Source organism: Aethalodelphis obliquidens, unplaced genomic scaffold (assembly GCF_003676395.1).
Source record: "Aethalodelphis obliquidens isolate GAN/ISIS:26980383/991018 unplaced genomic scaffold, ASM367639v1 scaffold4, whole genome shotgun sequence".
Classification (NCBI taxonomy): Eukaryota; Metazoa; Chordata; class Mammalia; order Artiodactyla; family Delphinidae; genus Aethalodelphis; species Aethalodelphis obliquidens.
In genome coordinates this window covers 69,903,483-69,921,829 of record NW_020837948.1, presented here as the reverse complement: position 1 = coordinate 69,921,829, position 18,347 = coordinate 69,903,483, and the positions used below count along the sequence as shown (strand labels likewise).

The window sequence follows — 18,347 nt, the reverse complement described above, 5'->3', positions numbered from 1 at the left end:
GAAAAAAAAGAGCTCCACAAGGACAGCTGGAGATGGCCGGGAAGAAAAACTAAAGCCCAGAGAGGTTAAGTAATTTGCTCAAAGTCACATAGCTTTAGCGCTTCAACATTCTTAGCACCTCCCTTCTCACATTTAGGCTACTAGACAGAAATCTTAAAACTTCCTTTTGGTAATGACAGTGAGGAACTATGAACTTTTAAAGGCAAAACGTATAAGAAATCACCTACAAAGGACTTTTATAATAGTTTTTTGCAGAAGTGTCATTATAGAAAAATCTTATTAATTGGAAAAAGTGAACTGGACAGTTGTTTTTTGATGTGGATTTAGTTTCGTTTTTGGAGAATTACTGAACTACAAAAGAAACTTGAAGGTCACATGGATTTGTGACTTTTTTTTTTTAAAGTATCCAAATTAGGTGTTCTCTTTTAAAGGCAGGAATATCAGTTGTTGCATTTGCCTAGCAAATTCACTTCTAAAAGTTATCTTAAAGAAATACTCAACTATTTATCTGTAAAGATACTGTTCATTGCATTGTTTACACACATACTGAAAAAGCTGAAAACATGGTACACATCTAACAGTAAAGAACTGGATAAGTAAACCATAATCCTTTATAGACATGATGCAGATATTAAAAATGATGTTGAATAACATGAAAAAATGGACACAATACACTGTTCTAAGTGAAGAATATAGGCTACCAAAACAGCACAGCACAATCTCATTTTGTTGTTAAAAACATGCGTGGAAAAAATAAAACACAACAAAAATGTTAATATTAATTCTCTCTGGATGACATTATGAGTAATTTTTTTTTCTTTTGTCTCTACCTATGAACAATTCTGTTAATAACAGCAATAGCAGTTAACAGTTTCTGAAAACCTGTGTGTCAGGCACCTTCTATACACTTTATAGATAGGAAGTCACTTGATTCTCATAATGACCTTACCCCAGGGGGGTGTTTTCATCCCACTTTCACCAAAAAGAAAACTGAGACACAGACACGGTGAATAAAACAGAGAAACAAGATCACACAGCTAGTAAATGAAGGAGTCAAGATTCAAATCCAGCAGTCTGTCTCCAGAGCTCACACTTGTCCTCTCCACATTACACTGCCCCTCAGCAAACACAACAAATCATTCTATTTGCCTCACTTCATTTTATTTTATAAAATGGCTAGGCAAGAGAGAGGATAGGACAGAACAAAAACAAAAACGAACAAGCAAAGTGGAGGCAGAGATACAAAGAGGACAAGTAAGATAGAAGAAATGAATATGAGCTCAGGTCCTATAAGAAAGGTGGACTGTTTCTCTATTGACTACTAACCTCATCAACCTAAAACCTGCATAAGGCCCAACGGGGAAACAGATCCTGCTCTGCCATTCTTCCTCTGGACAGTCCTCTTCCTCCGGACAGCCCAAGCTTTAGAGGAACTGTAGCAAGTGAGGAGCTCAAACCTCCACCACTTGATTTAGAGGGAAGTACAAGAAAAGGCAAGAGCAACATTATCAGAAATATACATACAGACGACCAGCGACATGACAAGCTGTGGGGGAAATGTTTGATGAATCTGAGACACTGGTATACCACCACTTCAGGGTTGATGAAAAATTAGAAACTGAAAACAGAAGAGAGAAGAGAGATGACACTGTCTTCTTCATTGGTGCATGAAAAGTGTGCTAATGACCAGCTGGTCTTCCTAAAGGTTCACAGAACCAAAAAGAACAAAAAAGGGAAGTTATTATATCGATGACATAAATACACATTAGTTTAATATGGGATTTTTACCTCTTTTGTATAAACAATACTGGATGACATTATGAGGAAAAAACGTCTGTTGAATAACCACTCTACTGATGAGGTCATATTAGGTGTTTAAACACAAATGTTAAAAAAAATGAACCTGATTTCATGGAGCTGATATTTTAACTTTCTTAAGTACAGGAACTATCAGCTAGACCTTAATTATGTTCTCCTCATTAGTAATGAATTAAATAGTCCTCAAATACCCTTTGTGCTCACTCTTTCAGAGTAGTTCCACTTTGTTTTCTAATAATCTATCATCATATTGAATACTTCACTAGACTATGAGCCCTTTTGGAGGAAAAACTGTATTACATACAGCTGCATCTGTAGAACCTGGCAGGATGCATGGCACACAGTAGACAATCAACAAATCTTTGCTGAATGAATGTTAATGACTTTCAAATACGACCTCTCATCTAAGTTCCAGAGCTTTTATCTCCATCTGCCTGTTAGATACTTCCATTTAATACAACCCACCTTTCTCATCAAACATATTTAAAACTACAGTCATCACTGTCCCTGACTAATCTGCAAGTTCATACGGAGTCCCCACTTCTGTCACTGGTGCCACTCTTTTTCTTGAATTATTTTTGATAAAGCCTAAGCTGCTTAATTATTCTCTCCAAACTGAGATACAATACAACCTCTGTTAAAAAAATTTTTTTCTTTCAATCACATTGCCTAAAAATGTTTACAACGTATCTTTGCAAATGTATGAACTGGACATCCAGTCCTATAAGACTAGATTAACTTAAAACATTGGTGTTAGTACAATTCTTAAAAACTGCAGTATAAAATATTTGTCTGCATTTTATTTTTTAGCATTATGGCAATCTTAATAGTTTTCTACTGAGGTATTTCAAGGAAGAAGTACACCCCAAAAAAGGTAGTTTATTCTACAATGTGCTTAGGTTTCCCCAAACTAGCAGAACCTACCTTTGTTCATATTGTGTCAGGACTCACTCCACAATCTTCCATGTCCCAAACTTCACACTTTCAACTGGTAATAATTATAAAAAAGTTCAGGAAGAGAAGACAAAGAGGGAGAAGAGGAAAATTATAGAATAGAAAGGAAAAGGAAATTAGAAGGGAGTTTTAAGAGAAAACTGCTCAGTCTAAACATATGAAAACAGCTACCATATATTCAGTCACAGTGTCCATAGGCAAGAGTGAAAAAATGCAAAAGCCAATCTTCCTGTGTTACTAGTCTCTCAGCTATCAACGGATATGATATTGTTTTAAAGTGATTTCAGACCATTGTTTCCAAGGGATCGAAAGAAAAACTGGACTAAGCCTGATGGTTCACAGACTATTTCTTATCTTTCCCTCTGCTAGTCCTCCTGCTTCTATAATGGCACTTACCATCACAACTGGCCTCACTGGGATATTCTCTTGTGAAGTGCCTGGTAGGGGATCATCCCATTCTGGAAATTTAATAACATCCTTTTGATATGGGGGCCTCTTTGGATATGGTCTCAGGGGTGAGGAAGGAGGAAATCTAAAAACCAAGAAGAAAATATTATTGCAGTCAGTGGGAAACACAGATATTTTAACAATAGTCCCCACTTCTTTTATCCTTGAGAGTTTATATAATTCCAAACTTCAGGTAATGAATTCATACTTAAATCATTACACACGGCTAATAGTACCCAACAATGTATGATTTTTTTAAAAGCATTCATTCGGCCACAGCTGATGAGCCTCTTGCAGGGCACGCAGACCCCACACCTTTTCCTCGTCTTCTTGGCCAGGTTGGCTGCGCCAGCTCCCCCCAAGGCAGACGAGGAGGAGGAGGAATGATTCTGCAGGCAGTCTGCCAGATTGGCAATTTGAAGCGCACTGTCTGTACGGCTGCTGAGTCTGCTGTGGGGGAGTGAAGGGCTGTCATGACGATGACTCCTGGAGCCGTGTGGCTGACAGGGTCTTGGTGCTCTAGCCAGGTGTCAGGCCTGAGCCTCTGAGGTGGGAGAGCCAAGCTCAGTACATTGGTCCACCAGAGACCTCCTGGCCCCATGTAGTATCAAACAGCGAAAGCTCTCCCAGAGATCTCCATCACAACGCTAAGACCCAGCTCCACTCAACAACCAGCAAGCTACAGTGCAGGACACCCTCTGCCAAACAACTAGCAAGACAGGAACACAACCCCACCCATGAGCAGAGAGGCTGCCTAAAATCATAATAAATTCACAGGCACCCCAAAACACACCACTGGACGTGGTCCTGCCCACCAGAAAGACAAGATCCAGCTGTGTCCACAAAAACACAGGCACCAGTCTCCTCCACCAGGAAGCCTACACAACCCACTGAACCAACCTTACCCAATGGGAGCAGACACCAAAAACAACGGGAACTACGAACATGCAGCCTGCAAAAAGGAGACCCCAAACACAGTAAGTTAAGCAAAATAAGAAGACAGAAAAATACACAGATGCTCCAGATTAAGGAGCAAGGTAAAAACCCACCAGACAAAACAAATGAAGAGGAAATAGGCAGTCTACCTGAAAAAGAATTCAGAGTAATGAGAGTAAAGATGATCCAAAATCTTGGAAATATAATGGAGAAAATACAAGAAACGTTTAACAAGGACCTAGAAGAACTAAAGAGCAAACAAACAATGATGAATAACACAATAAATGAAATTAAAAATTCTCTAGAAAGAATCAATAGCAGAATAACTGAGGCAGAAGAACGGATAAGTGACCTTGAAGATAAAATAGTGGAAATAATTACCGCAGAGCAGAATAAAGAAAAAAGAATGAAAAGAATTCAGGACCATCTCAGAGACCTCTGGGACAACATTAAACGCACCAACATTCGAATTTCAGGGGTCCCAGAAGAAGAAGAGGAAAAAAAAGTGACTGAGAAAATATTTGAAGAGATTAAAATTGAAAATTTCCTTAACATGGGAAAGGAAATAGTCAATCAAGTCCAGGAAGCACAGACAGTCCCATACAGGATAAATCCAAGGAGAAATAAGCCAAGACACATATTAATCAAGCTTTCAAAAATTAAATACAAAAAAAATATATTAAAGCAGCAAGGGAGGGAGCTTCCCTGGTGGTGCAGTGGTTGAGGGTCCACCTGCCGATGCAGGGGACACAGGTTCGTGCCCTGGTCCAGGAGGATCCCACACGCCGTGGAGCGGCTGGGCCCGTGAGCCATGGCCACTAAGCCTGCGTGTCTGGAGCCTGTGCTCCGCAATGGGAGAGGCCACAACAGTGAAAGGCCCACGTATCGCAAGGAAACAAAAGAAAAAGGCAGCAAGGGAAAAGTAACAAATAACATACAAGGGAATCCCCATAAGGCTAACAGCTGATCCTTCAGCAGAAACTCTGCAAGCCAGAAGGGAGTAGCAGGACATAATTAAAGTGATGAAAGGGAAAAACCTACAACTAAGATTACTCTACTCAGCAAGGATCTCATTCAGGTTCGATGGAGAAATTAAAACCTTTACAGACAATCAGAAGCTAAGAGAATTCAGCAACACCAAGCCAGCTTTACAACAAATGCTAAAGGAACTTCTCTAGGCAGGAAACACAAGAGAAGGAAAAGACTTACAATAACAAACCCAAAACAATTAAGAAAATGGTAATAGGAACATACATACTGATAATTACCTTAAATGTAAATGGATTAAATGCTCCAACCAAAAGACACAGACTGCCTGAATAGGTACAAAAACAAGACCCGTAAATATGTTGTCTACAAGAGACCCACTTCAGACCTAGGGACACATACAGACTGAAAGTGAGGGAATGGAAAGATATTCCATGCAAATGTAAATCAAAAGAAAGCTGGGTAGCAATTCTCATACCAGACAAAACAGACTTTAAAATAAAGACTAGTGCAAGAGACAAAGAAGTACAAGAGACAAATGATCAAGGGATCAATCCAAGAAGAAGACATAACAATTGTAAATATTTATGCACCCAACATAGGAGCATCTCAATACATAAGGCAAATGCTACAGCCATAAAAGGGGAAATTGACAATAACACAATAGGAAGAGGGGACTTTAACACCCCACTTTCACCAATGGACAGGTCATCCAAAATGAAAAAAAATTAAAAACACAAGCTTTAAATCATACATTAAACAGATGGACTTAACTGATATTTATAGGACATTCCATCCAAAAACAGCAGATTACACTTTCTTATCAAGTGCTCATGGAACATTCTCCAGGAGAGATCATACCTTGGGTCACAGAAAAGACTTGGTAAATTTAAGGAAATTGAAATCATATCAAGTATCTTTTCTGATGACAACGCTATGAGACTAGATATCAATTACAGAAAAAATTCTGTGAAAGACACAAACACATGGAGGCTAAACAATACACTACTTAATAACCAAGAGATCACTGAAGAAATCAAAGAGGAAATCAAAAAATACCTAGAAACAAATGACAATAAAAACACGACGACCCAAAACCTATGGGATGGAGCAAAAGCAGTTCTAAAAGGGAAGTTGATAGCAATACACTCTTACCTCAAGAAGCAAGAAACAACTCAAATAAACAACCTAACCTTATGCTTAAAGCAATTAGAGAAAGAAGAACAAAAAAACTCCAAAGTTAGCAGAAGGAAAGAAAGCATAAAGGTCAGATCAGAAACAAATGAAAAAGAAATGAAGGAAACAATAGTAAAGATCAATAAAACTAAAAGCTGGTTCTTTGAGCACATTAAAAAAATTGATAAACCATTACCCATCATGAAAAAAGGGAGAAGACTCAAATCAACAGAATTAGAAATAAAAAAGGAGAAGTAACAACTGACACTGCAGAAATACAAAGGACCATGAGAGATTATTACAAGCCAATAAATTACTATATGCCAATAAAATGCACAACCTGGAAGAAATGGACAAATTCTTATAAAGGTATAACCCTCCAAGACTGAACCAGGAGGAAATAGAAAATATGAACAGACCAATCACAAGTAATGAAATTGAAAGTGTGATTAAAAATCTTCCAACAGAGAAAAGTCCAGGACCAGATGGCTTCACAGGGGAATTCTATCAGACATTTAGAGAAGAGCTAACACCCATCCTTCTCAAACTCTTCCAAAAAATTGCAGAGGAAGGAATACTCCCAAAGTCATTCTATGAGGCCACCATCACTCTGATACCAAAACCAGACAAAGATACTAAAAAAAAAGAAAATTACAGACCAATATCACTCATGAATATAGATGCAACAATCCTCAGCAAAATAGTAGCAAACAGAATCCAACAACACATTAAAAGGATCATACACCATGATCAAGTGGGATTTATCCCAGGGATGCAAGGATTCTTCAATACATGCAAATGAATCAATGTGATACACCAAATTAACAAATTGAAAAATGAAAACCATATGATCATCTCAATAGATGCAGAAAAAGCTTCTGACAAAATTCAGCATGCATTTATAATAAAAACTCTCCAGAAAGTGGGCATAGAGGGAACCTACCTCAACATAATAAAGGCCACATATGACAAACCCACAGCAAACATCATTCTCAATGGTGAAAAACTGAAAGCATTTCCTCTAAGACCAGGAACAAGACAAGGACTATTATTCAACATAGTTTTGGAAGTCCTAGCCATGGCAATCAGAGAAGAAAAAGACCAGGAACAAGAACAAGACTATTATTCAACATAGTTTTGGAAGTCCTAGCCATGGCAATCAGAGAAGAAAAAGAAATAAAAGGAATACAACTTGGAAAAGAAGAAATAAAACTGTCACTGTTTGCAGATGACTTGATACTATACTAGAGAATCCTAAAGATGCCACCAGAAAACTACTAGAGCTAATCAATGAATTTGGTAAAGTTGCAGGATGCAAAATTAATGCACAGAAATCTCTTGCAATCCTATACACTAATGATGAAAAATTTGAAAGGGAAATTAAGGAAACACTCCCATTTACCACTGCAACAAAAAGAATAAAATACCTAGGAATAAAGCTACCTAGGGAGACAAAAGACCTGTATGCAGAAAACTATAAGACACTGATAAACAAGTTAAAGATGATACCAACAGATGGAGAGATATACCATGTTCTTGGATTGGAAGAATCAATATTGTGAAAATGACTATACTACCCAAAGCAATCTACAGATTTAATGCAATCCCTATCAAATTACCACTGACATTTTTTACAGAACTAGAACAAAAAATCTTAAAATTTGTATGGAGACATAAAAGACCCTGAATACCCAAAGCAGTCTTGAGGGAAAAAAACGGAGCTGGAGGAATCAGACTCTCTGACTTCAGACTATACTACAAATCTACACAGTAAACAAGACAATATGGTACTGGCACAAAAACAGAAACATAGATCAATGCAATAAGATAGAAAGCCCAGAGGTAAACCCACGCACCTATGGTCAATTAATCTGAGAAAGGAGGTAAGGATATACAATGGAGAAAAGACTGTCTCTTCAATAAGTGGTGCTGGGAAAACTGGACAGCTACATGTAGAAGAATGAAATTAGAACACTCCCTAACACCATACACAAAAATAAACTCAAAATGGATTAAAGACCTAAATGTAAGGCCAGACACTATAAAACTCTTAGAGGAAAACATAGGAAGAACACTCTTTGACATAAATCACAGCAATATCTTTTTTGACCCACCTCCTAGAGTAATGGAAATAAAAACAAAAATAAAGAAGTGGGACCTAATGAAACTTAAAAGCTTTTGCACAGCAAAGGAAACCATAAACAAGACGAAAAGACAACCCTCAGAATGGGAGAAAATATTTGCAAATGAATCAACGGACAAAGGATTAATCTCCAAAATATATAAACAGCTCATAGAGCTCAATGTGAAAAGAACAAACAACCCAATCCAAAAATGGGCAGAAGACCTAAATAGACATTTCTCCAATGTAGACATACAGATGGCCAAGAAGCACATGAAAAGGTGCTCAACCTCACTAATTATTAGAGAAATGCAAATCAAAACTACAATGAGGTATCACCTCACACCAGTTAGAATGGGCATCATCAGAAAATTTACAAACAACAAATGCTGGAGAGGGTGTGGAGAAAAGGGAACACCCTTGCACTGCTGGTGGGAATGTGAATTGGTACAGCCACTATGGAAAACAGTATGGAGGTTCCTTAAAAAACTACAAATAGAACTACCATATGACCCAGCAATCCCACTACTGGGCATATACCCTGAGAAAACCATAATTCACAAAGAGTCATGTACCACAATGTTCATTGCAGCTCTATTTACAATAGCCAGGACATGGAAGCAACCTAAGTGTCCATCAACAGATGAATGGATAAAGAAGATGCGGCATGTATATACAATGGAATATTACTCAGCCATAAAAAGAAACGAAACTGAGTTACTTGTAGTGAGGTGGATGGACCTAGAGAATGTCATGCAGAGTGAAGTAAGTCAGAAAGAGAAAAACAAGTATCATATGCTAACACATATATATGGAATCTTAAAAAAAAAAAAAAAAAAACAGGGTTCTGAAGAACCTAAGGGCAGGACAGGAATAAAGACACAGACATAGAGAATGGACTTGACACAGTGGGGGGAAGGGTAAGCTGGGACGAAGTGAGAGAGTGACATGACATATATACACTACCAAATGTAAAATAGATAGCTAGTTGGAAGCAGCCACATAGCACAGGGAGATCAGCTCAGTGCTCTGTGTCCACCTAGAGGGGTGGGATAGGGAGGGTGGGAGGGAGATGAAAGAGGGAGGAAATATGGGAATATATGTATATATATAGCTGATTCACGTTGTTATACAGCAGAAACTAACACACCATTTTAAAGCAATTATACTCTAATAAAGATGTTAAAGAAGGAAAAAAATTTTTTTTAATTTTTTAAATAAAAATCCATTCATTACGCCCATTAAATAACATTTATGAAGAAAAACAAGAGTTAAACATGTGACACATTTTTAAATAAATAAACCTTGGTCTGTCACTTGATTTTCATGATTAAACATGCTCTTAATGGGATGTTAGGGTAAGCCATTTCTTTCACCCAGCTCAAAACCCTTACTGCCTCATAACTCCTGCTGAAATTTTTAGGTGGTAAGTATGCAAATGGAAATTATTGACAGATAAATCTTCAGTAACACTTGTTGAGGAAAGTAACATTAGCACAAAAATCATTTGGCCTAAAATTCATTTTCATAACTATTTCTAATAAAGATTAATCCTCCTTTCCTTGAATATCCAACACCTCACAATGAGACTGAAGCTTCAGTCTAAAAATCCATCTTGGAGGAGATATAAAACTTCCCAATATCCTTACTCTGCCCTTTTATACTCCTTTCTGTTTTTATTCCCCCTTGGAATCAACATCATCACTCCTTGGATGAATACATGGAAGTCTAAAGAACAATAGAGGCAATTAAATACATATTTTTCTCAGAGCATCTTTTTCTGTTAGCTTGCTAGAGAAGGATATATTGCATTGCACTGAAAAAGCAATGCAAGAACTCTAGATCTTTTTTTTTTTTTTTTTTTTCAGTACACAGGCCTCTCACTATTGGGGCCTCTCCCGTCGCGGAGCACAGGCTCCGGACGCGCAGGCTCAGTGGCCATGGCTCAGCGGCCATGGCTCATGGGCCCAGCCGCTCCACGGCATGTGGGACCTTCCCAGACGGGGGCACAAAGCCGTGTCCCCTGCATCGGCAGGCAGACTCTCAACCACTGTGCCACCAGGGAAGCCCAAGAACTCTAGTTCTTAAAGTTGACATAGGGACTTCCCTGGTGGTCCAGTGGTTAAGAGTCTGCCTTCCAATGCAGGGGATGTGAGTTCGATCCCTGGTCGGGGAACTAAGATTCCACATGCTGTGGGGCAACTAAGCCCGCACACCACAACTACTGAGGCACACAAGCCACAACTAGAGAGTCTGCATGCTGCAACTACAGAACCCTCACGCCACAACTAGAGAGCCCACGCACTGCAACTACTGACCCCACACACCACAACTAGAGAGATGCCCGCACACCACAGCTGAGAGCCCATGCACCGCAATGAAAGATCTCACATGCCACAACAAAGATCCTGAGTGCAGCAACTAAGACCCAACGCAGCCAAAAATAAAATCAATTAAAAAGTAGACATAGAAGTTAGTAGGTAATGACTTATTATCTTCATTTTTTATTTATTTAAGCCGAAATAAAGGCTTAAAATCTTGTCCATGATATTCACAAAAAAATAATCCAAATAAACTATAAAGATCTTATTCATAAGGCAACTGCAGAAATAAAGAATTTTAAAATGTCTACTGTTTACAAGTTTGTATTGAGCTGAATCAGAAGAATCATAAATAATAAGAGAACTATGGAGAAACCTTTCAAAAACAGTCACAATAGACTTCAAAAAGGATGACTAACAGAGAGAAGTTCAGCTTTATCTTCTCTGAAAAGAACATCCAATAACTGCACTTTACTTGAAAAGTCAGTTTTGAGTCAGTAAGAAAAAAAAGAGGTCTTGAAATCATTAAATCAACTTAAGGATAAATAAACTGAAAGACAGCTTAAATTTCTGGTATTCAAGTTACCAACGCAGTTATTTCCAAATGATTCCAAACTATAAATTAAATGCATCTCTAAAGTCAGTGAAAGTTATTCTACTTTGTAAATAAAGGCTGGCTTACCAAAGTCCAATCCTATTTCTTAGAAGCCAACAATCACAGCAAAAGTCCTATTTCCAGCCAAAGTATAGCATGTGTATGCACACACATACACACTCACTCGCATACACACATACACTTTCACATTCACATATACATATTGCATATAATTTCAGGAATTCACAGACAACCCACCTCTCAATCCTTTAAAAATTAAACATAATCCCTACCCCCACCCCATCACTAATACCCACTGCTTACTTCTTTTCCCCATTCCTTCAACTATAGTGTGAAAAGTATGGACCTGAGTTCCAGCCTTGGCTCTCTCACAAGTTGTTTATCCTTTGGAAAGAGAAAGCATCTCTATGTAAATCATAGCTTTTTTACTTGTTAAATGAAGGGATTAAATTGGATGATCTATAAATTTCCTCCTAGGTTCAAAATATATTTCTTGTATTCCCATACCCAGAAACAAGTAATATCTTCCAAAGACCAAAGCAGAATTTCTTATGTGGAGAACTGTGATTGATGAGATACTAGGGAGTCACTTTCTTCCTCTGCCCTGATAAGATGAGGTCTGTGCTATAACATCTGCAGCTGTCAGTACTGAGGTGGTATCTTCACAGCCGACTGTCAGCCCGACCTGAGATGAAATGCAGAAGAGCTCCCTCTAGAGGACCACCTGTATTTTGTACATTGACAGTTTTCAATTTCTAACATTTTAATCATGTCATCTCTATTCCAAATGTCACATTTTTCACTTAGGGGAATTAAGGCCCAAAAGAGGAACACAACTTATTAAAAGCCCAGCAGCTACCTGGCCAAGAGAGCAAATCTTGCACAAAAGATTTGCAAGCCCTTTAATAAGAAAATTATAAAGTTTTATTAAAAGGCATCAAAGAACTAAATTGATAGAGATATCATGTTAGTGAATAAGAAGATTCAATATCATAAAATGTCAATTTCCATCATGAAGATATATAGTTACAACGAAATTCCAGTCAAAATATAAAGTTTTCCATGACACATGATAAACTGATTCTAAAATTTATACGGAAATGCAAGGGACCAAATATAATCAAGACATTCTTAAAGAAGAAAAGCAAAGTGAGGTGACTTACTGTACCAGCTATTAAGCTAACTAAGATAATACGGTAGGATGATACTGGTGGCACGGACCATGATTTCTCAACTCATAATTTTTTTTTCTTTTTTTTAGAGGAATTCCTTTATTTATTTTTATTTATTTATTTTTGGCTGTGTTGGGTCTTAGTTTCTGTGCAAGGGCTTTCTCTAGTTGCGGCAGGCGGGGGTCACTCTTCATCGCGGTGCACAGGCCTCTCACTATCGTGGCCTCTCTTGTTGCGGAGCACAGGATCCAGACGCGCAGGCTCAGTAGTTGTGGCTCACAGGCCTAGTTGCTTCACAGCATGTGGGATCTTCCCGGACCAGGGCTCGAACCCGTGTCCCCTGCATTGGCAGGCAGATTCTCAACCACTGCGCCACCAGGGAAGCCCTCAACTCAGAATTATTGACATTTGGGCTGTATAATTCTTTGTCGTGGGAGGCAGTTCTGCACATTGTGCAGATCCACTAGATGCTAGCAGCATGTTCTCCCAAGCGTAACAACCAAAAATGTCTCCAAATATTGTCCCCTGCAGAATGGCCCCCAGTTGTAAACCACGAGTAAAAACAGGCAATCTAAAACAAATACACACATGTTTACAAACTGATTTATGACAGAACAGACATTACAGATCAATGAAAAAGTACAGACTGTTCAATAAAGAATTCTGATCCAATTGGTTATCCATTTGGGAACAGTCTGCATCCCTGTGGCAGAGTGCACTTCCAAAGATGTTTTGCAACATTACCTCCCACCTACACGTGCTTCTGCAATGTGATCTTGCCACTACCCCAACAAGAGGTAGAGTGTATCCGAGTTAGGGTGAGCCCTCTCTAACTGATTTGATAAATAGAAGATGGCAGAAGTGACAATGTGGCAGTTCTGGGCACTAGCCTTTAACTAGCCTGAAACTTTCTTCCTGCCTCTTGGAACTCTTGCCCTTGTATCATTCATTCTTGCAAAGCTCCCTCTTGGAAACCAGTCATCATGTAAGAAGTGTGCCTACCCTGAGCCCAGCATGCTGTGAGATGCCTAAGCAACAGGAAGAGGCCCTAGAAGATGAGACCCTGCATGGAAAGAAATTGAGGTCAAGGAGCACCAAAGTTCCAGACTTGTGGATGAAGAAGTTATCATGGAGGTGGACTCCTCAGCCTCAGCAGCCTCAGCTGATGTCCAGCTAAGTCCTTCCAAATTCCCAACCCACAGAATTACGTAAAAGTTACAATGATTGTTTTAAGCCACTAGGTTTGGGCATAGCTTTGTTACACAACAATAGATAACCAGAACAGAAGTGTGTGGCATCAGGGCCAGGCAGTGAGTGGAGGTCTGAAGGAGCTCAGAGAGACTTGTTAATGGAGGCTGGAAGAACAGCGAGGAAGCTGTTATTGGAAGACAGAGAAAGACCCATGTTACGTAGTGGCATAAAGTTCGGTTAAAACTGGCACCTTCGGTAACAAGGAAGATACAAAAGGTGGATCTAAGGAGTTTCCCAGGATGAATGTTCAAAATGCCGACTTGTTTCTTTTAGCCTTGATAAAAAGATATAGACAGAGAGAAAGAAACTGAAGAAGGAACTTTTTAGTTTTTAAGCAGAATTTAGAGGCAATATAAAAGAGTCGTGACTTGAATGATTAGAAAACAAAGCTATTTCTCATCCTTAATCTCTCCCAGCAAAAGGTTCTCAAAGTAAAAATGGTCTTACAACAAATATCAAATTCAAGATGTTTCTAGTAAACTACTGTCTCAGAGTAGTCACAAGTGTGTGGCTATAAAACTTTTGCTATAACTTCAGGAAGATTTAAGGTAGTACCTTATAAAAGCAGTACTTTAAGAAAAGAGCGTTGTACCACAGCAGACTTATAACAGCCCAAGGCAGGGGAGAGTCTGTCTCAAAGAGATTTATGAGTGTGACTTTTGTCTAATGGATTAAAGCACAATGAAATTCATAGAAAAGCCACAGCATTTTAAAGATAATAGTACTAACAGAATCACCAGCCACTTGGACTAAAAAAGAAACAATTCAAAATTAAAAGAACAGTCAAGAATCTCAAGCTTCTATAAGCAGGAAGCATCTGAGAAAGCTTTCCGCTGCAGTCATGGGCCAGAATGACTCAGAAATTAGAGCTAAGAGCACAAGGGTGTAGGCAGGAACCACACAGAATCACTCCCAGGAAGCAGAACTGTGACCTAATCAAGGAATGGCAGACATATGTTCAACTGCATTTTTTTTAATTTACTTTTTTTTTTTTTTTTAGGTATCAAATGGTTTCCTCCTAATTTATTAAACTTATTTATTTATTCATTTTTGGCTGCATTGGGTCTTCGTTGCTGCATGCGGGCTTTCTCTAGTTGCAGCAAGTGGGGGCTACTCTTCATTGCAGTGCGCAGGCTTCTCATTGTAGTGGCTTCTCTTTGTTGCGGAGCACAGGCTCTAGGTGCGCGGGCTTCAGTAGTTGTGGGGCGTGGGCTCAGTAGTTGTAGCTTGAGGGCTCTAGAGCACAGGCTCATTAGTTGTGGCACATGGGCTTAGTTGCTCCATGGCATGTGGGATCTTCCCGGACCAGGGCTCGAACCTGTGTCCCCTGCATTGGCAGGAGGATTCTTAACCACTGAACCACCAGGGAAGTCCCTCAACTGCATTTTAGAAGTACAATGTATGGGCTACTAATTCCTGTATGTGATGCCATAACATGATGAATTCTGGGAGTCTTGAGGAAGGGGGTAAATATAGTTTGCAAACGAATGTTATTGTGGTCAGATTGTATTTTTCAAGGATGGCCACGACAATATCTCCCATTCTTTATGCCTCTTCCACAATGTGACTTTAACACTCCCCATCAACAGGAGGAGATTATTTCTCTACTCCTTTGAACGTGAGTGAGCTCTGTGATTCTTCTGAATAAATAGAATAAGCAGAAGTGACACTTTGCCAACTCAGGCATAGATCTTAGCTGCCTGGCAGTTTCCTCTTCTTGCCTATTGTAAATACTTGCTCTTGGGATGTTCATTCTTGGAACATACCTCTTAGAAGCCAACAACCCCATAAGAATAGCAACTACCCTAAGCCCATCATGCTGCAAGGAGCACAAGCCATGGGAGATGCCCTAGAGGATAAAAGCTCATGTAGAAAGAGAAGGGAGCCAGGAAGCACAAAGACACCACTATTGTGAGCAGAGAAAGAAGCCATCTTGGAAGTGAATTTTCTAGTCCAACTAATGCCTTGTGGGTAAGGGGCAAACTGCCAGCTGAGCTTTTTCTAAATTCTTGACACAAAAACCATGAGCTAAATAAAATGGCTGCTTTCAGCCACTAAAGTTTGGGGTAAATTGTTTTTCAGCAGTAGAAAACCAGAACAATCCCAAAATCACACTGTGAATAAGAATCATGGGCAAAACCATAAAACTCAGGGCACAATATAAGAAAATATCTCTCTGACCTTGGGCAATAAAGGAATTTTTTTAAGCAAGACATAAAAACCACACAGTATTAAAAAAAAAAGCCTGATACATTCACTTACATCACAATTAAAAACTTTTCTGTTCATCAAGACACCATAAGGTGAAAAAAGAGTGAGATTTTGTAATCTATATAATTGACAAAGGATTAATATCCAGAATATTTTTAAAAACTGCTAAGGATTTATAAGAAATAAAAATCCTATAGAGAAGACAAAGACATGAGGCAGGCACTTCCAGGTGTGGAATCAGGAATGAAGAATAAACATATAACAAGATACTTAATCTCGGGGTGGGGGAGGATAAATTAGGAGTGTGGGATTAACAGATACACACGATCATGTACAAAATAAACAACAGGGATTTACTGTATAGGACAGGGAACTACATTCAATACCTTGAAATAACCTATAATGGAAAAGAATCAAAAAATAAAGAATATATGAACCAAGTCATTTTGTTGTACACCTGATACTAACACAATATTATAAATCAACTATACTTCAATTAAAAAAAAAGATACTTAATCTCATTAGCAATCAAGGAAATTCAAAATAACATCACAATAAAAGATCATTTCACAGATTGGCAAAAGGTAGAGTCAGTCAATATCAAATATTTTCTACTACTGAAACAAAAATTTGCATATTCATTACAGGAAACAGCTGGCATGACCTAGTAAAGTTGAACATGCATGTATGAACATACCCAGATCCTGTATACTAATTCCATTCCTTGGTAACTCTGGGTAACCTAAAGAAACACACATGTGCAAAGGATACATGTTCATAAATGTTGATGGCAGCATTGTTTGTAATAGCAAAAAACTCAAAGCAACCCAAATCTCTACTGTCAGGAGAAGAGACAGATTAGAGATTATATCAATATAATAGAACATAATATAGCTGAGGAAATTCCACAACTATAATTAAACACACCAACATGGATGAAATCTCAAAAATCATGAGCAACAAAAGAATAAGTCAGAGAACAGACACTCTTTGATATCTTTAATATAAATTTCAAAACAAAGAAAAATGTTTCAAATAAAAATAGTATATTGTTTAAGGATACAAATCTAAGTGTTAAAAACAATAAAGAAAAGCAAGGAAATGATTAACACATTAACAAATGAGGTCAGGACATTGATGATCTCTCTAGAGAAGAAATAAATTGTGGGTAGTTACGTGTTTGCTTTATTATTCCTATATAAATTGTTCAAATACAGTTTATACACTCTTGCATGAAAAATGTATTTCTCAAGATTGAGGACATTCAAATAGAGCAGAGCTCTCTCTACTGGGCAACATTTGTCTTTAAAAACTATAGGGAATTCCCCAGCGGTCCAGTGGTTGGAACTTCTTGCTTTCGTTGCCAAGGGTCTGGGTTCACTCCCCTAATTGGGGAGCTGGGATCCTGCAGGCTGCAAGGCATGGCCAAAAAATAAATAAATAAACACAAACTATAAATTTAATCCCAACATGATCATGGATTCCAAAATTATAAAGTTCCCTTAGAATGATCTAGCACAAACTCCACATTTGCACACTGAAAAATCTGAGGGCAGAAAAGGAACTGGCCACAGCTAATCATTCAATAAAACAACCCAGGTCTCCTACTGCCACCTCTGTTGCCAAATACTGGTTGGAAAAAAGCAATTAAAAAATAATCCATACCCGGCTTCCCTGGTGGCGCAGTGGTTGGGAGTCCACCTGCCGATGCAGGGGACACAGGTTCGTGCCCCGGTCCGGGAGGATCCCACATGCCGCGGGGCAGCTGGGCCCATGGGACATGGCCGCTGGGCCTGGGCGTCCGGAGCCTGTGCTCCGCAACAGGAGAGGCCACGGCGGTGAGAGGCCCGCGTACCACAAAAAAATTTAAAAAATAATAATCCATACCAAAGCTACTATCCTTTGATGAATGTACTTGAAACAAACCAGAATTCATTACCTAATCAATCAATAAAAATATTCTAGGGCATCTAAACCCCAAAGGAAAACAAGTTTATAAATCTTAATAAATTTCACTCATTAATGACAGAGGACGGAATGACTTAAAGTCCTTCTCACAATATATACTAAAATTGTTCCTTTAGCATCTGTAGAAACTTGCAGCATCTACAGCTTTTACCACCCTGCCTCTTTGCCTTAGTAGCCTAACGCCTTTGTATTAAAAAAAGCAATTCAGTAGTGATTATTATAGGAGCCAATCTCTCTGAGACCACTGTTTCCCAGAAACCCATGGGTTAGGCAAATTTATAGTATTTTTCTGGGTTTCACTATGCTCTGTAAACCCATTCAACATATTTTTCAAGCCCAATAGTGGTATATAGTACTGTATCACTTAA

General features: G+C 38.6%; 1 protein-coding gene across 2 annotated transcripts in view; it reads right to left on the bottom strand.

Annotated features, from left to right (window-relative positions):
* DEPDC1B (DEP domain containing 1B) overlaps window positions 1–18,347 on the bottom strand; it is a 101,065-nt gene that overhangs the window by 46,550 nt on the left and 36,168 nt on the right. For both annotated transcript variants that reach the window (XM_027101059.1, XM_027101060.1), the window contains exon 3: window positions 3,169–3,304. In XM_027101059.1, the coding sequence (XP_026956860.1) occupies window positions 3,169–3,304 (136 nt within the window). The remainder of the gene's footprint in view (window positions 1–3,168; window positions 3,305–18,347) is intronic.